Source organism: Macrobrachium nipponense, chromosome 12 (assembly GCF_015104395.2).
Source record: "Macrobrachium nipponense isolate FS-2020 chromosome 12, ASM1510439v2, whole genome shotgun sequence".
In the NCBI taxonomy this organism is placed as follows: domain Eukaryota; kingdom Metazoa; phylum Arthropoda; class Malacostraca; order Decapoda; family Palaemonidae; genus Macrobrachium; species Macrobrachium nipponense.
This window is the reverse complement of record NC_087205.1, coordinates 31,382,038-31,406,051: the sequence shown is the minus strand read 5'-3', so window position 1 is coordinate 31,406,051 and position 24,014 is coordinate 31,382,038. Positions and strand designations below refer to the sequence as shown.

Below are 24,014 nucleotides of genomic sequence, written 5' to 3'. Positions count from 1 at the left end.
TCGACTCCACAGGATGCAATCACTCCCGAGATCCAGAGGAACTTTGCCGAGGTTATTGCGCTGATTCGTCAGCACAACGACCTCGGGGAAGGATCGCCGCTCCCACCATCCGAGCCCACGTCCCGGCTCGAGTCGTTCTGGCTGGGGCCCGAAGAGGGAACCCAGGACCAGACGGATGGGTTTGCCGCGTTCAGAGCTTGCGGACTCAGTGCTAGACCAGTTGAATCGCTTGTCTCCGGGCAAGACGGTTCGCTCAAGTCTAGCAGGTCGAGCAAGCTGCTTCCACCTCCATCTGCTACGACAGCGGCGGTTTTACGTGCCATCTGAAGACCGATGCCGCCCAAACATGGTGAACCCGGAGTTGGCAAGGCGGGGGGGGGACCTGACTCCGGGTGTGTCTCTGCAACAGCTCCTGTCCGAGAACCTGTGGTTCTCGCAGCAAGAGGCACTAGGCCTGGAATCTACCGCCATGGCAGCTTTCCAGGCCGTCTCCTGGCTAGATCTGTGGTCCCTCACAGTATCTAAGGTCGCAGCCAACTCCGGGGGAATTTCTCCCGAAGATGACTCGGCCTTCAGGAGAATTTGCCAGTCTGGGGGAAGAGCCATCTCCTTCCTTGCCCACCAGACGGTGAACCTGTGGGCCAACCTGGTTCTCCGACGAAGGGACGCTGTCCTGACTCGGGTTTCCAGGGCGGCCGGGCGTGAGGCGGCGTTGGGGCTTCGAAACGGACCTCTACGGAGTTCCACGTCTCTCTTCCCAGGAGAGATGGTGGACGCTGCGGTGGACAGACGGCGCACTGATGACAGTGACCGTCTGGTTCACCAGGCAGTCTCGAAGGCTTCTGGGCAGCCTCGGACTGCGGCCAAGTCTAAGAACTCGGCTAGCGCTTCCTCGGCTGCTAAGACGGTTGCTGCGTCGAAGCCCCGAGGAATGACTCTGTCTTCTTCGACTTCTAGCAAGGGGAGCCGTAACCAGCCCTCCTCCCAGCCCTCTCATCCCGCGGAGGTTCTGGGGGAAGAAGTCGAAGAAAGGGGGGAAACGCTCGGGACGGCGTTCCCCCTCACCTGCTGCCGGAAGTGGGGGGGTGCCTGGCCAGCCATTGGGTGGCAACTTGGCAGCGCTACGGCGCCGAGACCTGGATTGTAGATGTCCTTCGGGAGGGATATCTATTACCCTTCGAATCTCGGCCACCCCTCCCCTCCAAACCCGGTCCAACACAGTCGTACGTTCCAGGGTCATCGAAGGACGTAGCACTGAGACAGGAGATCAAGACCATGCTGAGCAAGAGAGCTGTAGAGATCGTCACGGATCAGTCACCGGGCTTTTACAGTCAACTCTCCTGGTGGAAAAGTCTACGGGAGGCTGGCGCCCGGTGATAGATCTCTCTCCCCTGAACCGGTTTGTTCGCCAGAACCCGGTTCACGATGGAGACGGCACGCTCAGTGCTCGACTCCATCAGGGAGAACGATTTCATGCTTTCAGTGGACTTGAAGGATGCGTATTTCCAAATACCCATTCATCAGTCCTCCAGAAAGTACCTCCGCTTCATCCTCAGGGGACGGTGTACCAGTTCAGGGCACTGTGCTTCGGTCTCTCAACCGCCCCCACAGGTGTTCACGCGAGTTCTTTTCTCTGGTGTCTGCTTGGGCCCATTCGCACGGGATACGTCTGATGAGGTATCTCGACGATTGGTTAGTCCTGGCGAGCTCCCGCTCGCAGTTGCTACAGGACAGGGATCGACTGCTCGAGTTCTGTCGCGATCTGGGGATCGTGGTGAACTTCGAGAAGTCCGATCTCGAGCCCAAGCAGAGGATGAAGTACTGGGTATGCTGATCGACACGGTTAGCAGGGCGAGTCTTACCCCGCAGACTCGCGGTATCAGCAGATTCAGGGAGGCAGCCAACCAGTTCCTGTCTCGGCAGGAACAGGTAGCTCAGCGATGGCAAGTCGTGATCGGACACCTGTCGTCACTCGAGAAGTTAGTCCCTCACGGGCGTCTTCACCTGCGGTCTCTTCAGTGGAGACTAAAGGAGAGTTGGTCGCAGGCGACGGATCCCCCAAAACTTTCCAGTGTCACTGACACAGGAGGTGAGGGTCAGGACCTAGCCTGGTGGCTGGACGACAGGAACCTCTTAAGAGGAGTGCCTCTGCGCACTCCCCCCCCCGGGACATGCAGCTGTCTCAGACGCATCGACCGAGGGATGGGGCGCACACCTGGAGGAGTTGCTGACTTCAGGAGTGTGGGACGAGAACGACAAGCACCTTCACATCAATGTACTGGAACTCAAGGCAGCGTTCCTCGCTCTCCAAGAGTTTCAGGACCGCTTGATGGGACACTCAGTGGTGTTTGATGTGCGACAACACCACGGTGGTGGCTTACGTCAACAAACAGGGGGCCTAGTGTCTCTCCCGTTGTACCAGTTGACTCGGCAGGTGCACGAGTGGGCTCAGGCACACTCAATAGAGCTGTCGGCACGCTACATTCCAGGGTAGAGGAATGTAGTAGCAGACACGCTCCAGCCGTCGGGATCAGGTGATAGGGACCGAATGGTCTCTACACCAGGACGTGGCGGAAAGGACTCTTGCGACTGTGGGGGCGACCAGTCGTGGATCTGTTGCGCCACCCGGCACAACAGGAAGCTCCAGGGTGTTCTTCTCGGCCGTGCCGGACCCATGGGCAGCTGCAGAGGACGCTCTTCAACACCCGTGGACAACCTCTTCGCCTATGCCTTTCCCCCGTTCAGCCTGATTCGCAAGGTGATCAGTCGAGCGCTGGTCACCCCGAATCTCAGGATGATCCTGGTGGCTCCCAAATGGCCACAGGCCAGCCAATTTGGTATCCGGACCTGCTGGCTCTTCTCGCAGGAGAACCGAGAGAGATTCCCCCTTGGCACAAACCTTCTGCCCGCCACACGTCGAGCGGTACCACCGAGCAGTCCAGTCCCTAGTTCTTCACGGCTGGCTGTTATCCACCATCTCTGCGAACGAGAGGCTTTTCTCGTTAGCGCAGCAACAGAGATGGCTGGGAACGTCCGTCAGTCCTCTGCAGCTGTGTACAGGGGAAGTGGGCCGTCTTCTGTGGTTGGTGTCGTAGACGGGGTCTATCTCCTCTCAGAGCCACTCTTCAGCAGGTAGCGGATTTCCTCGTTTTTCTTCGCCGAGAGAAGCTCCTCTCAGTCCCCACAGTTAAAGGATACAGAGCCGCCTTGGCGCTCGTCCTGAAACTGAGGGGGTTTGGACATCTCGAACGCGTTCGAGATCTCCTGCTTTTATGAGGAGCTTCGAAAGGTCTTGCCCACCCAGGGAACTCAGGCCCCCTGCGTGGGATGTGGACTCTCGTCCTTAGGAGTCTGACTCGAACACCGTTCGAGCCACTCCGAGAGTCGTCAGACAGGGATCTGACCTCAAGACCCTCTTCTTGCTGGCCCTGGCATCGGCGAAGAGAGTAGGGGAACTTCCATGGTCTTTCCTATGATGTCGACACTCCAGGGGATGGGGATCCGTGACGCTCGATTTCGTCCCGAACTTCGTTGTTGCGAAGACTCAGAAAAACCGCGGTCCCTGACGACAGGTTCGAGTCATTCACGATTCCCTCCCTATTGGACTTCACCGATAATGATGCGGATGAGATGCTGCTTTGTCCTGTGAGGGCGCTACGGCGCTATCTGAAGAGAACTCGACACCTCAGGCCTGAGTGTCGACGCCTCTTCGTTAGCACCGGGGTCACCAAGAAAGAAGTATCCAAGAACACTCTTTCATTCTGGCTGCGTGAGGTCATCAGGAGGGCGTATGAGGCTGATGGTAGTGACGACATCCGTACGTCCCGTCCGAGAGCTCACGAAGTCAGAAGTATTGGCCCCTCGGCGTTTCGTAAGAACTTCTCCGTGGCGCAGGTCCTGAAGGCAGGGGTCTGGTCTAACCAGACTACCTTTACGTCCTTCTACCTTCGGGATATTGCCCACAGGTCCTTGGATAACCTTTTCCTTGGGTTGACCCGTGGTGGCTGCTCAACAAGTTGTGTAGCTAACCCAGACCCTCGCAGGCTGAACAGCATCGAGTCCTGTGTGACTGTGGATTGGATGTGTGAGTGTGAGTGACTGGCTCTCTCTTCCCATCTTTTCCTTCCCCTCTACCTGTGGGCAGAGGGCCATGGTCGTCACTACGCTGGATGAGGACGAGATGCAGGTGAGCTATATGACAGAGCCCATCCTATCCCTTTCACTAGGGATAGGAGCAGACAATCCACCACTTCCTTCTACAAGGGGGGGAAGTGGATGCCTACAAGAGTCAAACCCATGACTTTATATTTGCTCCTGTACAGGAACAAGTTCTTACATTGCTGGTACGAAGAGATACGCATGCCTCTCTCTTAGTACTCGGTCCAGAGGTCTGACCATTGATCCTGCGGTGCACACCCCGATCAATCGGACAGAGGCTTGGATCCCTCCTCGCTCTTACGACCAGGGAGGCTTCCAAGGTTGGGCGAACGGACCAGTCTGTTCACAAAAGACTCAGATTCCACCCACCAAGAAGTGAGTCTTCCTATTGTAAAAGGACCCGAAGGTTTGTATGCCGTGTCGGAACAAATGACAATTTGTCCAAAATTGCATTTTTCCTAACTATACAAACCTGAGGTCCTTTTACACATAGCCCCACCTCATGCCACCCCTCACTCTGCAGTTTTGCTTGGGCCAAAGCAAAAGTGATTTGTTTACCTCCCAGTCGCGCGTCGCGCGCCTGTCGGACAAGCAGTTAACTACCGAACCCCTTGTTCGAAAGCTTACGACCTATCCAGCTGCCGCTAGTACCTCCTATTGTAAAAGGACCTCAGGTTGTTTATAGTTAGGAAAAAATGCAATTTTGGACAAATTGTCATTTTATTGTGGTACAACAAAAATGCCGGGCCGGGGCAGGAGCAACTATTGATTCTTTGCTAGCCATCAGAAATGTCCCTTTGCTGCTAAGCTCCCATTAAGTAGAGGTCCTCCACAGCTACCGCCACGCCACTGCAGGTTAAGATGAGCACTAACCAAAGGCAGTATTTAACTTGCAGGAGCTCTCTTATCAGGTAAGAAACGACAGGCATTGTATCAATGCTAGTAAACTTTTTTATTCTCAATTTCATTACTATTACTACGTATTGTTTTGGGAGTAAAATATGTTTATGTATCCCACCTCCTGTCAATGTGGGGTTCAGCTATGTACTTGGTAAGTTTACTTATATGAAAATTTTATTTTTATGGTGAAATTAACTTTTATACATATACTATACTTAAATACTATACTTAACAAGCAATTCCAAAATCCGAGAGTAAGGCCCTCCTACACTCGCATGGCTTGTAAGGGCACATACAAATTGAAGCTCTTTGCTGAGTTGTTCCTCCCTTTCCCAAGCAGGGCTAGTCACCAACACAACAAAAAAAGTGCTACCACGAGTTTCAAAATTTAAGCTGCCGTGCAAGTTGAAACTATAGCTAAGTAATTCATGTAAGGTTACATATAAAAAACTTATTTTGAAATTATCATAAAAATTTAATTTTTTTAGTTATCACACTCACAATCAAGGCAGTCCGATATTTAGGTTAGATATGTTGCATCACTGTCTATATTTCAAATTTACCCATAATTGGAAATAAGCTCGATTATTTTTTTAATAAGCATCGTATTGTGTATTATTTGCAGATGTATATTGTGAGAGAGTTTGATTTCTTTATATTGCAGCTATGGTGTGACTGAAGTTAATGGTGTAGAAAGATTAACAGGTCCTGGCACTGATGTTCAGCCAGAAACTGATGTTGAAGTTAACCCTATTTGGCCCCGCAGGTATGATGTTCAACTTTGAATATTAATTTTTTTGTGAGATTTTGTAAAGTTGTTAATGAAAACATATCAAATCCTCAAGCTGTAAACTGCTTCATTGGTCATTTAAGGCGGGTGTTTTCTTTTCTCAGGCTTCAAGATATGTGTGATGAATTACTAGGCGAAACCCCTGATGAAAAGACCCTGTACAATATATGGTTAAGTGGGAATTCTTTGGTGGATTACTTGTGCAAGTAAGTCCATTTCATTGTTTGTCAGTATGTACTATGTTAGATGCTTGATAGTTCAAGCACTGTATTTTTATTGTAGTGTCTTACCGAACAATTATAGAGCTGTGATTTCCACGAGCGGCAGAATACTAAATTCAAAATTTAGCGCGTCGGCGTCGCCAACACTGGTGGTGATGACGTCATCTCCTCCACTCGCGGGAGAACCAGGTACAACTGCCCAGGTGAATCCAATTCTTTTCCTGCCGGCGTCCGGTGAACATCGGTGGTCGGTGCGGTTGGATGACTTTTGCTTCGCTTTTTTTCTTGTTGGATTTGATCTTCGGAATTGGTGAAGTAACTTTCTTTTTTTGGCGTTGTTGTTATTTTGCTTTTTTATTTGAGGCGTTGCCATGTCGGATTCTAGTCCGTCGGGAGTTAGGTTTTGCATCTCAGGATGTAAACTAAGATTATCCAAGTTAGAGTATGATTCTCACACTAAATGTGTTAAGGTGTAGGGACAGTTTTTGTTCAGCAAGATCGAACATGTAACGAGTGTAGTGATTGGACTGATTCTCATGGAAGTTTTTTAGTTCATACTCGGAGAAATTAGCTAAAGACAGAATTAGAAAAGCAGCGCTTAGGGAAAGTAGACTTAGCTCTGCTTCGTCTTGCGATGCATCTGTTTCCTTCTGTTTCTCCTCAAATTGTTATGTCTCCTTTAATTACACCTCCTATTCCTCCTACTAATCCCACTTATCTCCGGCTTCCCGTGTAGTTTCTTCCGACACCATTGCCAGTCTGGAATCGAGGTTAGATCAGAAATTTTCGGTACTAGCGAATACGGTTTTGCAACTTGGTAATTCAGTTAAGACGTTTTTGGAGGAAAGCGGCTTCAGGTAAGAGTGTAGTTGAGGGTGCGTCTGTCTGTCCCTGACACGTCTCCTAGACAAGGTCATGTCCAGCTACCCCGCACCGGGGAGAAGACATACCGGAAGTCCAAGGGAGTCGATCGGGATTTGCCCACAGACAGGCGCCTCTCTTGTTGAGCTGTTGCGCCTCAACAGGGCTCGGTTAAGCATTGGAAAGGTGTTGCGGTCAGACGCCTTTCGAATGATTCAAGCGATTCGTCTCCGGTCGCGCGGCGCTCTGGCGAGATTCGCCCGTTTCGCGTCCCTTAAAGAGGCGTTCAGGCGCCGATTCTTCGCCTCCTCCAGTCAAGCGGTATAAGGAGCCTGAGAGTAGGGTTGCGCCGCGGCGTTAGCGCTCGTTCGTCGCCTCAATCTGTGCCTTTTCGGCTCCATCTACTAGTAGAGATTGTGGTTTTAGCGCTGTAGCTAGCAGTTCTAAGGGTGTTTCTTTAGGCGCTTTTTAGTCTGTTACGCCTGATGCGCCTGTTCGCCTCGAATTTCGGCGGCTCCGAGCGAGGCGCAAGTAGTTTTTCCGCCTCCGGCTGAACATTTAGGCTCTTCCAAGCCTACGTTAACTGTTTTTGATTCGTCTCTGGCGCCTTTGCGCAAGCAGTTAGAGATGTTAACCAACTGGATAAATGAGTCCCAATGGTGGTTCGAAACCTTCAGATCCGGTTGTAGTTCCGTCTACTTCTTCGGCGGTATCGGAGAATGAAGAAGAAGTAGAGGAGGAGGATTCACATCACCTCTCGTGTTATTCACGTCTCCTTAGATTTCTTCTGGTATCTTATCCAGATTATTTTGAGAAAACGCTCCGCGCTCCCCAACTTCAACTTTTTTGATGAGGAGGAAAACTTCAGACCCTCTCCTCCCAAAACTTGTTCTATCTAAAGCGGTTAGACATTCGTTGAAAGAGACTGAGAAATGGATGTCTATGAAAAGAGACTTAGGTAAGGCTCTTTTTGCTTACTTACCCTCCCTCTAAGTTGCTTCGTAAGAGGTATGAGGTTTTATGTAACTGGGGAAGCTCCTTCTCTGGGAGTTTCTGCCTCCTCCCAGGGAGACTTCTCCAGTTTAATAGACTCCTCTAGAAGATCTGCTTTCGCCGCAGCGAAAGTTTTCTTTACAGCGCCTGAGTTGGACCACGTTGTAAAGAATCAATTTAAACTTTTGGAAGTCTTAGCTTCCTTGATTGGACTATTGGCGCTTTAGCGGCCAAGATCGAAGACTGTCCTTCTCTTTCTCAGGAGTTAGCGGAGGATTGGATTGGTGTTCTGTCCTGTGCGGACAAATCCATTAGGGATGGATGTGATGAGTTAGCTTCGCTCATCGCCTTTGGTACCCTTAAGAAAAGGCAACTTTGGTGCTCCTTTGCTTCTAAAAGGGTTACTTCCCAACAGAAAGTCTGCTCTCTGTTTGCTCCTTTGTGAAAGATAACCTCTTTCCAGACGATGTAGTGTTGTCAATTTCGTCTGCGCTAGATAAGAAATCTACTCGGATTTACTGGCACAGTACTAAGAAGAGACCTAAAGCTCCTGTGGAGACTGTTCCTTCGGTTTCTCCTCTGGCCCAAGTGCCTTTTCGAGGGAGAAAACCCAAGCGCTTCTTTCGGCCGAAGTCGAATTTGCGACCTCAGTCTAAGGCCTCGGCCAAGGTTAACAAACCTTCCAAATGAAAGCTCGGTTTTCTTCATGCACCAGTGGGAGCCAGGCTGGCTCTGTTTTGGGAGGAATGGGAAAACAGAGGAGCAGAAGCCTGGGTAGTGCAAGTACTCAAGTTCGGCTATCGTATTCCTCTCGTTTCACCTCCCTCGCTCTCACCTGTGCCAATCCATTCCAGGCATACTCTCCGGGCTCAGACAAATTTCTGGCGCTAGCCGCAGAAGTGGAAGCGCTTGTTCTCAAGAAGCGATAGAACAGATAGAAGGGGATTTTCCTCCAGGCTTTACAATCGCCTTTTTGTAGTTCCCCAAGTCATCAGGGGGCTGGAGGCCGGTTTTGGATGTGAGGCGCCCGTGGAACTTGCATGTCAGAAAACAAAATTTCATATGGAGACCACTCAGGTTCGGTTCTGGTGTCCATCAGACAGGGGGATTGGATGGTCTCTCTGGACATGCAAGACGCCTTATTTTCAACATGCCGATACATCGCGAATCTCGGAAGTACCTGAGGTTCATGTTCGAAGGCAAAGTGTTTCAGTTTCGGGCGCTTTGCTTCGGACTAGCGACCGCTCCCTCAAGTATTTCACCAGGGTTCTATCCCCGATAGGAAGCTGGCTGCACATATTAGGAGTAAGAATCTCCCTCTATCTGGACGATTGGCTTCTCCGGTCGGAATCAGAGAGTCGGTGCATGAAGGACATTGGAACAACTCTGGATCTTGCCAGAAAGTTAGGAATTCTGGTCAACAAACAGAAGTCCCAGTTGGTTCCATCTCAGAGCATCCTTTATTTGGGGATGATTCTGAATGCTCAAGTTTTTCGGGCGTTTTCTTTGTCCCCGAAGAGGGTTCAAGGGCTGTCTGGAGACAGTTCAGGAGTTCTTGGACAAAAAGGGAAAGTTCTGCAATCAGTGGATGAGGCTCCTGGGCAAATTGACGTCAGTGGAGAAAATTTGTGGCGTTGGGAAGACTGTCACATGAGACCTCTGCAGTTTTTCCTGAGAGCCTCTTGGTGCAGGAAGACACAACCAGACTCGATTACCTTTCCTGTCACAGATCAAATAAAAGAGGACCTAAGGTGGTGGCTCTCTCGAGCAAGGTTGGAAGAAGGGTAGATTTACGACCCATCCTCCCGAACCTACAGTTCTTTTCCGACGCATCATGGACACAGGTTGGGGAGCCCTACTGGGAAATCAACGGACTTCAGGAGCTTGGTCGGAGAAGGAGAAGAAGTTCCACATAAATGTAAAGGAACTGTTAGCAATTTTCTTGGGGCTCAGACAGTTTCGGAGCTTAGTAGAAGGTCGAGTAGTGCAGTGCATTCCGACAACTCCACGGCTCTCTCGTACGTGCGGAAACAGGGAGGGACTCAGTCTTTCTCTCTGTACGAAGTAGCCAAGGATCTCCTCTTGTGGTCAAACGAAGCGAAGGTTCAGCTAGTCCGAGATTTGTTCCGGGAAAGATGAACGTCCTGGCGGACGAGTTAAGTCGTCAACAGCAAGTGTTACCTCTGGAGGGTGGAGTTTGGAACAACCAAGATTTGTCCAGAAACTTTTGGCGCCTTTGGGGGACGACCGTCAATAGACCTGATTCGCGACATCAAGGAACAAACTGTCTTCCTCTCTTTTGTTCTCCAGTCCCAGATCCTCTAGCTTGGTCGGTGGACGCAATGCTGTTGGATTGGTCGGGTCTGGAAGCTTATGCATTCCCTCCGTTCGGTCTAATAAGAGAGGGTGCTGAACAAGTTCATGTCGCACAGCAATGTAACACTAACGTTAATCGCTCCCCTTTGGCCCAGGAAAAGAGTGGTTCCCGGACCTTCTCCAGTTGTTTGTAGACTTCCCCAGACTTCTTCCTCCAGAGAAGGGGTGGCTCTCAAACAACCTCACTTCAAGAGGTTCCACCAAAAACTGTCCGCTCTAGCTCTGACAGGTTCAGAATGTCCGGAATCTTGTCAGAGCGAAAGGATTTTCAAGAAGAGCTGCAGAAGCTATCGTCGTTGTAGGAGAGAGTCTTCTAACAAACTCTATCAAGGGAAGTGGAGAATCTTCAGAGAGTGGTGTAGAATACTAAAGTCTCTACTTCTGCGACCTCTTAACAGAAATAGCAGATTTTCTTCTATTTCTTAGGAACTCTAAGAAACTGCTCCTTCGACGATCAGAGGATATAGAGCCATGCTCTCTTCGGTTTTTCGACATCGAGGTTTGGATATTTCCTCCAATTCAGATCTGTCGGACCTCATTATGGTACTTTCGAAAACCACTAAGCTCCCGCAAGATACAGTGGCTTGGAACTTAGATGTGGTGCTTAAGTTCCTCATGGGGCCACCGTTTGAGCCTTTGAAGTCGGCTTCACTCAGGAACTTGACTAAGAAGGCACTTTTTCTTATTGCACTAGCTTCTGCTAAGCGTGTCAGCGAATTGCACGCTATAGACAAAAGAGTCGGTTTCTCTCAAGGCAATGCTGTATTTTCGGTATCTTTGACCTTTCTAGCCAAAAATGAGAATCCTTCTAATCCTTGGCCGAGGCCGGAGTTTTGTGGTAAGGAACTTATCTGATTTGGTTGGACATGAGGAGGAAGAAAGGCTCTTATGTCCAGTCAGGGCTATTAAGCAGTATCTGTTTGCCACTAAGGGTATTAGAGGACAATCTTCTAAGCTCTGGACCTCGGTTCAAAATCCCTCTCGTCCTCTTTCTAAAAAGAATGTAATATTTTCGTTCTTTATTAGAGAGCTTATCAGGGAAGACCTCACTCGCAGTCAGTCCGAGAACGACAATCTTTCCGTTCTGAGAGTTAAAGCTCACGAGGTTAGAGCAGTGGCAACTTCTTTAGCATTCAGAAGAATTTATCTTTAGCTTCGATTCTTCAGAGCACGTTCTGGAGATCGAATTCGGTTTTTGCGAGTCATTATCTCAAAGAGATAGAAACGGTTTTCGAGAATTGTAAAACGTTAGGTCCGGTGGCGGTTTCTGGCATGGTGTTGGGAGAAGGAACAACGGCACAGGGGTCGTCACCTCTATGCTAACTTTTCACCTTGAATAGGTTGTCGAGTTCAAGGGAAGCTGGGGGTACTGAGTACCTGGGATACTCACCAGTCTGTTAGGTCAGATTTTACAATGGTTGGGTATATATGTTTTTAAATCTGGTGTTGGTGACAAATGTTTTGTATGATTGAATTTCTGGTCTTAGCCCAGGGCAAGGGCAATCTTTGTTGTTACTATCCTCCGTCAGTCAGCCTTGACTCGCTTGAACTACGGAAGGATTCCACTCCTGTAGAGGCTAACTTTGGTCAAATTCCAATTCCTCTACAATAGTAAGAAGAGCACCGACCAGAGGCAGTAACAGTCTGCTGTAGCTCTCTTACAAGGTAAGGTACAACAGACACCTTGAGTGTTTACTGGTATTGCAATAAAATGTAACCATTTAAAAATACTAGTGGTCACTGAATCCCACCTTCCCATAAATGTGTAATCAGCTCTATAATTGTTCGGTAAGACACTACAATAAAAATGAAATTTTCATATTAAAATGAAGTTTTATTGTATACTTACCGAACAATTATGATTATACCCACCCTCCTCCCCATTAGGTGGACGGACGGGCAGAAAGAATTGGATTCACCTGGGCAGTTGTACCTGGTTCTCCCGCGAGTGGAGGGAGATGACGTCATCACCACCAGTGTTGGCGACGCCGACGCGCTAAATTTGAATTTAGTATCCTGCCGCTCGTGGAAATCACGGCTCTATAATTGTTCGGTAAGTATACAATAAAACTTCTTATTTTAATAATGAAAATTTCATATTTTTATAAGTAACTTACCAAAGTAATTACTTAGCTAACGATTATGCTCGCACAGGCATTCCTAAATACAAACGTTTGCAGCAAAGCATCAGTTACAGAGCAGGGGGTGACAGGCCCTGCCACTTCACAGGATTGTTGTAGCGACTCATAGCCGATGGCAGCTTCATTCTATTTTATGCATGCTATGGCAACACGTCAGTCTCTGCAGTTCTGCCTGTTTCGCCAGTGATTTTGTGTTTGCCAAAAGAAGAAAGTCAGTTGAGTATTTCACTTTCTTGTAGCTCAAACTGCTGTTTTGGTTTTTTGTCTGTTAAGCTAGGTCTTTTGATAGTTGTGTCTGATTCCAGTGCGTTCCAGCATTTGCTATTGTAGCAAAGGCTGCAAGGTAAGGCTAACTAAACTTTGCTATGATGCACATACAGAGGTGCACTAACTGTAGGGGCCAGGTATGTTCGAGGGAAAATACATTTAGGGAATGTAGGGATTGAAATGAAGGTGGAATGCTCTTGAGTCTCACCATAGTAAAATTAAAAGGAAGAGAAAAAGAAAGGCGGCTGTGTGGGCTGAGAGTAGGGCTTCTGTTAGCCTAGATTCTTCACCTAAGCCTTGCTGTTCCTTCAACTCCTGGCCACAGTACTATTGTCAGCCCCCCCTCCTATCATTCCACATACTGCCATGCTTTCTGACCCCAATTGCCATTGCCAATCTTGATTCCAGGATCAGATCCAAGTTGATAAGAAGTTTGAACCTAGGTGTAAGTTCAGTGTCTGAGATAGGGGCATCCCTTAAAGTTCTTACGGACAAGTGTTCAGTGAAAAAGTGTCCTGTAACGTGCAAATGAAGGAGGTGGTTTCTCATCCCATCAGATCTAAATGAAGGTCACTGTCCCGCTCCCCAAACCAAATGGCAGAAGACATACCTGAAGTCCAAAGGAGGCTGTTGGAGTTTGCCCACATACTGCTTACCCCTGTTGCAAAATCCCATTTGGTTTTGAGAGACTGCTGTTGGAAAGGCAGCACACAGGCTCCTTGCAGCTTTGACGTGGATACCTCAGTCTTCATGTCGGTGCAACTGCCTATGCATCCATGGGACTCATCGGTTTTGGTCTCTCCCAGGCGCCCTATTTTGGATGCCAAGCACCACACTAAGTGCCTGTCGCCCAAGCTCCCATCCCATCTCAAGTGCCCAGCGCTTGCTCCCGAGAGCCCAGTGTCGGCTCCCATGCGCCCAGCAACATCTTCCGAGCACCCGACACCATCAACCAGGGCACCCGGTACCTACTACTTCATCACCCATCTACCACTATCAAGCACTAAGAACCCTCTTAGATCCAGATGATCCCTTGTTGGCGCCTATCAAGAAACAGCTTTCAGAAATCATGAGCTTCTTTAGGAAAAGCTTCTACCTTTAAACCTTCAAAGGATTTATCCCTGTCTCCCATCTCGTCAGAGGATGATGAGAAGATCGACCAAGACTCTTCTCCCTCAGCCTTTGCAACTATTCTTCGCCTACCTGTTAGCGAGTTTTCCTGCTTTTTTTCGTGCCAGCTGCATTATCATCAAGAGCCTACCAGAAGATCAGTTCAAAGCTTCCCAAAGATTTTTCTTTTATCATCTTCCAAGAAAGTGTTAAAAAATTAAAGACTGGCTCTGAACATAAAGAGCAGAGCAAGGCAACTTTCGCCCATCTTGCCCCCCCTCTCATCTGGTCAAGAGGAGATACCAGTTATAAGCTATTAGGGAAGCTCCCTCACTGGGAGTCTCTGCCTCTTCCCAAGGGGACTTCTCCAACTTATCAGCTATTCTCGTTGTTCAGGTTTCGCTTCGGTGGAAGTTTTGTTCTCTTCTTCTGAGCTGGACCACCTCGTCAAGAACTTCAATCTTTTCAAAGTGTTAAGTTTCCTTGATTGGACAGCAGGGAGCCCTTAGCAAAGATGATCAAGGACTTCAAGGGCTTGGACAAAGCCATCAGGGATGGCTCAGGTCCCTTTTCTTTATTGGAGTTCCTAAAACGAGAGAAACTATGGTGCTCCTTCACCACCAGAGGAGTCACACAGTCTCAGAAGTCCACATTGTTGTTTTCACCTTTCCCCCCAGTTGACTGTGGAATTGATCGTGTCACACCCCCAGAAGAAAATCCACTTAAGGGCCTCTTATCCCAGTCTGCCAAGCGCCCCACCCAAGAGTTCTTTGTCGTTGTTTTTTCCCAAGATGGTCTCAAGAGAGTCTCTCCTCTGCAACAGGATCCCTATCATGGGAGTAAGCCCAAGTCGCAAGTTAGGCCTCACTCCAACATCCGTTTCCATTCTAGAAGTGGGATCACAGGGTGCCAGACCAATGGATCCTCAAGATTTCAAAGGAGGGCTACTGCATCCTGCTCTTGGAGAACCTTCGTTTGGTCACTTCTCCCATAGTCTGACAGCCTACTCAGGAGGCTAAAGAGGAAACATTCGGCTCTTTTGAAGAAGTATCCTCTCTCCTTCTGAAGAGAGCCATCGAAGAAGTCAAGGACATACACACACAGGGCTTTTACAATCGTCTGTTAGTTCAAGTCCCCAAAATGTCAGGGGGTTGGAGACCAGTCCTAGACATAAGCGCCCTCAATCACAGAAGTCCCAGTTAGCTCCGACAGTAGATTCTCTATTGGGGATGATTCTCAACTTTCAGACTTTTCAGGATTTTCCATCCCCCAAACCCAAAGAAGAATCACAAATGCCTCCAGATGACACAGTTTCCTTGGCCTCTCGTCTCGGTTTGGGCCCATCAAGGGTGAGCCCTCTAGGGATTCTGTCATCTATTGAGATCTTGTCAAGTTGGGCAGATTGCAGCCCCAGATCCCCCTGGCATGGGTGACAGATGCCATGCTCCAACTGGTCGGTGTCTGGATCTGTATGCCTTTCCGCCCTTCAGCATGTATGAGGGAAGAAGGTCCTCTTGAAACAGGTTTGTGTCACACCCCAATTCCTCGATGACCCTTGTAGCTCCTTCAGACCCCCAAAGGAATGGTTCCCAGGACCTTTCTACTCTGGTAGACTTTCCAAGGCTATGACCCAAAGACAGTGGCTACTCTAACTACTTCCCTTCAAGAGATACCACCAACAGTTGTCACTTCACTTTGACAGGCCGTCTCACTCTGACAGGCTTCAGACTGTCAGAGCAGCTGCAGAAGTTATTGCAAAGTGCAGGCGACAATCGTATTGTGATGTCTGCCAGTCAAAGTGGGACAGTTTTTTCATTAGTGGTTGCCTCAGGCATAACATCTCGTCTTCTGAGACATTTTTGAACCCAGATAGCAGACTTTTCCTCTACCTGAGAACCTCTAGGAGTCTATCCTCATCCACCATTTAAGGATACCGAGCGATGCTTTCCTCAGTTTTTCTAAGCACTTAGTTATGGACCTTTCCATCTAACGAGGACCTTAATGACCTCATCAAATCATTCAACACTTCCAAGCAGTAGTAGTCTGATTTAGATGTAGTTCTTAAATGGCTCGCAGGTTCCTCCTTTCGAGCTCCTCAGTTCCCCTTCCCTCAAGAACCTCATGCGGAAGACTTTCTCATAGCTTTGGTAATGGCCAAATTGTAAAGTGGAACTGCAACCTGTGACAAGAGGTAGGCTTCTTCCAGGGGGCTGGATAGTGTGCTCTTTAACTCTAAGCTTCTTAGCCAAGAATGAGGATCCATCTTGGCCTCCTTCCTTCCATATTAAGTTTAATGGAAATCTTGGGGCTGGAGGAGAAGGACCGAGATCAGAGGATGTGCTAGCAACCTCTGGTGTTCTGTCAAGAATCCTTCTTGTCCACTTTCGAAGAATGTTCTGCCATTCTGTATAAGAGACTTGATCTCTGAGGCGTATGAAGTCTGAGCAGTTGCTATGTCTCTCGTCCTCAAGCACAATTTATCCCTCTTGTCCATTCTTGAGCAGACCTTTTGGAGGTGCAAATCGATCTTCATGTCTCATTGTTTAAAAAGAAGTTGAAACAGTGTTTGAAAATTGCAGTACCCTCGGTCTATTAACAGTGGCTGGCATTGTATTGGGGGAAGAAGCACAGGAGAGATTCTCTCTCTTCTGTCTTTTTGCTTGACGTATGGTGTCGAGTTTTAGGGAGCCTGTGGATACTTTGTACCTGGAGTGCCCACCAGTCTTAATGGATGGGTAGTGGCTCATAGTATCAGGGTAGGTGACACCATTAGTATCTGGTTATTCCCTATTGTGGTCGTGTCCAGGGCAAGGGCACCTTTTTTGTGCATAGGTTCTTCTTAGCAATCATGCCTATCCTCTGTTTCAAGACTTCCAATGATGTAGAGGCAATGTTTGGGCCAAATGACAAAATAAGCAAAGGCAGATGGTTTCAAGTGAAGCTACCTAAGGCTATTCAGACTGAATTTTCCTTAATACTAATTTATTCTATAACTACTACTAAACATTAAACAATGGAATTTTGGTCCCTTTACAACTCAAGGTTGCTAAAATTAGAACATTTCGAACATCAATGCAAATATACTACAGCATGAAAATATAAATAATGAAATCATAAATAATGAAATTCTTATATTTTTTAGGAAAATAAAGAATATCTAAGGAAAATATACCACATTCAACCACATGTACACTCAAGCACACATCAGTTTTCTATAACTGCTTACTCTATAAAACCAAACTAAATCATATCGAGAAACAGTTGAAATATATATATACAGTCAATATCAATTGGCCTTTAATACCAGGGACTTTAGTAAGTCAACTTATTGTCAAACAGATACATATAGTACATATATCAATACCTTGCCTCTATGGACACAGTTCACAAGAAAATTTATTAATCCACACCAACAATAAATTTGTCTTTTACATAATATAATTAAAATGTTCAACAGTTCTTTTGACAGACTGTAACTTCACATAAAAGTAAATATCTTTGCAAAACTTTTAGATCCATCCACGGAAGGGGGAGAAGTTAGACTCCTATAACAGATAAAGGAAACTTCAATAGCATTTACAACTAAAAAAAAAATATAAATAAAAAATACTTTTTCATACGAACCAGGTCACCCAAACCCATTGCCTTTAATTACAATCCTTTTCTTTCCCCATACGTGACGAGGTAAACTTCTTTTCTCTTTCTGTTATATTAAAAAAAATACGAACTACCACATTCCCCCTTACCAGAGAATGTAACCCTCTTACCCTTAACCACTAAAAACCTCTCTGCTATTCATTCATACTCCGTAACTGGGCCTGACTGCTGGTTCATGGTTTCTGTCTCCCACACACCTTCATTCGCTTTCCTGTACTTTTAGACTGATCACATAATTTTTTGGGCTCAAGGTCGGTTTCAATCCTCCTCAATACCTGACAAACTCCTTAACGCTTCTTCCACACTCTCTTTCTCTGGTCCAGACCACTGGGAATCCCCCAATCACACTTCAAGTCACTCCCAACTCTTCTTTGATCACATTTACACCTACACTCATTCTCCACCTCTTCAGTCAACAGAAAACCACAAATACTGTAGGTATCTTCAGTATTATTTAATTCTAACCCCACTATCAAATTATTTGTTTTTTCAAACAGCTGTCCCAGTAGCTTTATTAAATCAATCTGCTGTATCCCAAACAAATCCTTCAAAATCATATTTGCCACCTGCAAACTTTCATTAAAACAACTTAGCAAAAGTGTTCTCTCTAATTCCATTCTCCTGATTCCTTTTACAGGCTTTTCCGTTTTTCCTGACTACCTTCCTTTTTTCCTTTTTGTAACCATCACTACTTGTTTATTTCCCCAGACAATATCCTGTTCTTCTTTTACAAACAACTTCTCTACTTTCTCTCTGCCAAGATTTCTATATCTGATGTATTTTTAAATATTCTGGAATTTCTTTCCACCTCTCAACTGATTATGGTGTGCTCATATTTCCTCTTTTTCTCCTTTTTAATTTTCATACTCCAATATATAACTAAACCCATTTGACCAAACCCTTCTTACCACGTATGGTCCTTCATATTTGTCATGCATTTTACCTACTGTTAGTTTACCTTTTTCAATTACTACCTTTACAACTCTCAGATCTTTCGTCAGCCAGTCTCCACATCTCCTTTAATCTTGCATTCACAAGTTCTTTCATAGTCATTATGCAATCGCTCAGATATATGCCAGTGCTTTTAAGGTACTGATACGTACTTAACGACAAATCCTATACATTCTCTCTTTCAGTCATCATTCTTAACAGTTCACTCAAAGTTTTAAGGTTCTCTCTGCTAACCCATTTACCACTAGGCATGTAGGGAGTCATCAGTACATACTCTATCCCCCATTCTCTCAACATTTGCTCAACGGTCCTCCAACAAACTCAGGCCCATTGTCACTCAACATTGCACTGGCTTTCTCACACCCACAGCACCAAACTTGCACTGACCAGCCTCACTACATTCGCACTCGTCTTATTCCTTCTGCTGCTAAACTTAGTGCCTCTTTGATTTAGACAACATTTTGGCTTTTATCTTCACCTCAATCTTTCTTCCCCTAAAGGTTCTTTCTTGTAGAGTAAGGGAAGGAAGTCTTTTGGATATAATAAAAGTTTTTGGCTTATATCTTGCAGTGCTGTTTATCCATTGATGCAACCTTTATTACATTTTTTTTCATCAATACTACTCAGTATTTTTCCAGGCTTTTTCTTCCACTTTAGCTCTCTTAATTTACAATTTCATCCTTACACTTTTTTTTTTATTTTGCAGAGGTGATGGGCTTTTTGCAGCATGTAGTCCTCTGACTGGGGTCCATGGCCTGGTGATGATTATGATGATTATGAAGACGGAGAAGAATTTGACTATATTCATGATGAGTTTTGATAAATAATTCTTTGGGTAAGTCTTAGTATAACATTAGAGATTATGTACTGCAACATTTTAGCGTGATTTTTACAATATTTTTCTCACAATGAATTGCACTTCATCAGTTTTAGAACTAATCATGAAAAAACAATTTATTGAAATATTAGCAAGAATTTATTTACTCTGCCTTGTAGAGAGTCAATGATTTTTCTGTGTCTGGCAGAATAATAATGATGATAACTTTATATTGTAGTCATTTATGCATTTGTATCTCAAATTTAAGGTCACATCAATTGGTTATAAATGTACTTTTAAGGTTTGTAGTGTTGTAAAATGCCAGGAAAGTTTCAGGGTTTAATTTTTATCGTGCCATTTGCTTTTAGGGACCATTGGCAATTATTTATTTTCTAGAGTTTTATTTTTATGTACACTGAGTACAGTATAAGGTACAATTTACAGTTACCACCATTTGTATGTTTACCCTGAAAATTCATCATTTTATTGAGAATGTTGAATTATCAAAAGGTACATAGTGAAATTGTTGATAGTACATGAGGATTTTTTACACAATGTTCTCCAAGTATTTTGTCACTACTGTACCATATTTGAGTTCTTTTCCTCTGATCAGGATGTATATATCCATATAAGTAACCACCGTGGAAGGACAGTACAGTTATGTAAAGTATGTACAAGCATTTGTCATATAGCCACTGTATAATGTTTGAAACTACAATAGATAACAAATCCAGTGCCATTTGCTGTAAGTGAATGTTTATTATTTAAACCAGTTCTCAGTATGTTAATAATACGTGATCTCAATTTGATAAAGTAAAATTCAAAATTCTGTAGCATATGAAGAGATTGTTTAACAGCTATTTTACTCTCTGCCACTGAGGAAGTAGTTTCCTTCATATTCGAAGAATATTACATGATGGTTGATCTACTGTATGAATGTTGAACTTCACCCTGCAAGTAGTACCAGAGTTATTATGCAGGTTGACAATATTAAATGGGTGTTGTCTTTATATGTATGTTTGATGATCATTATATAGGATACCACAGGTACCACCAGAAGTGAGAAATTTATGTTTGCAAGTTCAGCAATAAAATAACAGTGTGTTTTCAAGGATCATGTTGTTTATAGTAATGTACATGAAACTAAATACCTGATCTCTCAAATTTCAGTTTCAGAATTAAGAAAAACTTCATTTCAATGCAGGTTATTTTTTCTGAATTACTAACAGATGTGATTCTGGCTGGAGCAGAAAAAAATAATGGTAAAATATTTCTTTTATAAAAGTCAGATGTTCCACTGAACCAGAGTTGGTATTAAAATTAAACATTTGTTTTCAGTAACAATGTACTGAGATTTTTATCCTCTTAAGTTTTTACCATTGTAAACTTTGCACTAACTTTTTTTTTGTTTTTATCGTATTAGCTTATGTAAATTCAGGATAAAATGTTAAACAATGCTGAAAAAACTTATGGCACAGCTTGAAGGTATAACCGATCTTTTAGATAACATGATTAACAGGACACTTGGCTTATTTTGTGAAATAGTAGATTAACAGGAAAGAACACACCTAAGGTTGTCAAGACTTATCAGAGTAATTAGTATGATCTTTTGGTAAATGTATTTTTAACCAGCAAGAAAATATGCATTGCATATAGATTTTAATGTACCTATAAAATCATGATGCAGTTCAATTGTCATACAGCTAGAGTAATTTTACCTCGTGCACATTTGCCACACATTTCAGAAATTGCAATTTTTAGCAAGATGTAAACACCGTTCACAATACTAGTCAGTTGATGGAAGGAAGTGTGTGCTGTAGTTTGTATACAAAAAACCTAATTATAGGAAATAATCATGAAACATCTTGCCACATCAGGCCTTGAATGGGAAAAGCATTCTTATTGTAGTGATGTGATTTTATTTAAATTCTGAAAGCATATTTTGTTCATGCCACTTACCTGACAGATATATATATAGCTGTATTTTCTGACGTCCGACAGAAATTTCAAAACTAGCGGCACACGCAGTGGGTGCGGCCAGGTGGTAGTACCCATTCCCGCCGCTGGGAGGCGGATATCAGGAACCATTCCCATTTTTCTATTCATATTTTTTTCTGTCGCCGGTTGGTAAACATCTGTTTACAGACCTTCTGACTCAGGATTTTTTGGAAATTGACTCGCTTTTAAGTATCTGATGATTTTTTTCTGGTATTGAATTGGATTGTTGAATTGGCATGCGCAATAGTGGACCGTTTTTTGATTTTGGATTGACTTTTCTATATAGATATGTCTGGATCAAGTGTTGTGAGTTTCAGAGTGTGGTGAGGGCTGATTGTAAGGTGAGGCTACCGAAAGCATCGGTAGACCCCCACAACAGTATGTATGAGGCAGCAGTATTCTGTCCCTGCAGTTCTTCGAAAAGAGTTTGGAGAACAAGATTGTTCAGATAAACTCGGACAATACCACAGCACTCGCTTATTTAAAAAACCAGGGAGGAACACACTCCAGAACGGTTGTTTTCCTAGCAAGAGAGATTCTGCTGTGGGCAAAGAGGAAAAAGGTGACTATCCTGACGAGATTCATTGCAGGAGTGCAAAACGTCAGGGCAGACCTTCTCAGTCGTCGCGGGACCAAGTCCTACCGACGGAATGGACCTTGAACGAAGACGTTTGTCGAGACCTGTGGACGTTGTGGGGAGCGTTCCACTGGTCGACTTATTCGCAACGTCAAGGACCAAGAGACTTCCTCTTTACTGCTCCCCGGTCCTGGATCCAGAAGCAATGCGGTAGACGCTTTGCTTTGGAATTGGACGGGCCTAGACTTATACGCCTTCCCACCATTCAAGATTCTGGGGGAAGTCATGAGGAAGTTTGCGGCCTCGGAAGGGACGAGGTTAACCCATGATCGCTCCGATGTGGCCTGCGAGAGAATGGTTCACAGAGGTCATGTCTTTTCCTTGTAAGACTTTCCAAGGACCTTGCCCTGGAGGAAAGATCTACTCAAACAGCCTCACTTCGAAAGTTTCACCAAAACCTCTCCGCTCTGGGTCTGACTGCGTTCAGACTATCGAAAAGTTGGCCAGAGCGAGAGGTTTTTCAAAAGCAGCTGCGAGAGCGATCGCACATGCGAGACGTGCTTCCACAAGAGCTGTTTACCAATCGAAGTGGGACCTTCCTTCAGGGCATGGGTGGAAAAAAGGAGGGAGTTTCCTCTTCCTCGACCTCTGTGAACCAGATAGCTGATTTTCTGCTCTTCTCAGGAATGTGCAGAAATTAGCGGTCCCTTACCATCAAGGGATATAAAAGCATGTTGTCAGCGGTTTTTAGCACAGAGGCCTCGACCTGTCTGACAACAAGGATATTCATGACCTTTTAAAGTCTTTCGAGACCTCGAAGGTTCCTCAAATGAGACCTCCATCATGGAACCTGGATGTATCCTTAAATTCCTTATGTCGAGCACTTTCGAACCGCTTCAGACAGCGTCTCTTCGAAACCTGACAAGGAAGGCTCTTTTCCTAACTTCTCTTGCGACGGCTAAGAGAGTTAGTGAAATTCAAGCGTTTAGCAAGTTAATGGGATTCAAAGGGGACATGCTGTCTGCTCGTTGAACCCAACTTTCTTGGCGAAGAATGAAAATCCTTCGAACCCTTGGCCGAGACTTTCGAGATCAAGGGTATGTCAAGTTCTGGCCAAGAACCAGAGAGAGTCCTGTGCCCGGTCAGGGCTCTCAAGTTCTATGTACATAGAACAAAAGAGGTAAGAGGTCCCTCAGGTAACCTCTGGTGCTCTGTGAAGAGACCAGTTACCTTTATCGAAGAATGCTGTTTGCTTTCTTTCTAAGGGATACCATTCGGAGGCTCATTCATCTTTCACAGAAGACTGATTTGAGCCTCTCCGAGTAAAAGCGCACGAAGTACGAGCCGTCGCTACCTCTCTTGCCTTCCAAAAGAACATGTCAATCAAGGACATCCTTGATTGCACCTTTTGGAGGAGTAACTCCGTCTTCGCCTCACATTACCTAAGGGATGTGAGAACGATCTATGACGATTGTAATGCACTGGGGCCATACGTTTCTGCGGACACAGTATTGGGGTCCGAAGTAGCTCTTTCCTATCCCTTAGTTAGGTTTAAGTTAGGTTGTTGTGTTTTTAGGTTGTGGTGAGTCTTATGTGAAGATCTCCCATCCTTTAGTAGTTTTAAGGGGTTTTTGTGAATAGTTGGGTCAGGTGGTGGTCAGTTGCTCGTTGCCTCATTTGTATGGCCTCGATGATCTTGTCACGCTGAGGTCTCGCACCCGTTGACAGATCATCCAGAGCGCACCAGCACTACAGGTCTCCACCTGGCTGGCAACTCTGTGATTAAGCAAAAAGCAGCCTTACGTGACAGTAATCACATAGTCTACTTTGCAAACAGGTAAGGAACCAAGATGTATATTCATCTACTTAATTTAAGTTTCCTAAAAAATCCTTTTCTGTCTCTTCCCACATCCGAAGGTGGGATTCAGCTATATATATATCTGTCAGGTAAGTGGCATGAACAAAATGTTATTGTTATTATACAATTAAGTTTGTTCATACTTACCGGCAGATATATATAATTAAAGTGCCCGCCCTCCTCCCCTCAGGAGACAGAGACATAATAAAAACTATAGAATAGAAAATGGGAAGGTCGGTTCCTGATATCCGGCTCCCCAGCGGCGGGAATGGGTACTACCACCTGGCCGCCCACTGCGTGTGCCGCGAGTTTTGAAATTTCTGTCGGACGTCATACAGC

The 24,014-nt window shown here is 45.6% G+C and overlaps 1 protein-coding gene across 1 annotated transcript; it reads left to right on the top strand.

The window, feature by feature from the left end:
• The first annotated feature begins 5,019 nt into the window (after positions 1-5,019).
• LOC135224771 (marginal zone B- and B1-cell-specific protein-like) lies at positions 5,020-19,777 on the top strand. Its single transcript, XM_064264094.1, is given in 5 exon segments — positions 5,020-5,069; positions 5,723-5,824; positions 5,953-6,054; positions 19,132-19,156; positions 19,159-19,777. Coding segments are annotated over 5 exon segments (366 nt in total). The 3' UTR covers positions 19,246-19,777.
• Positions 19,778-24,014: the final 4,237 nt, after the last annotated feature.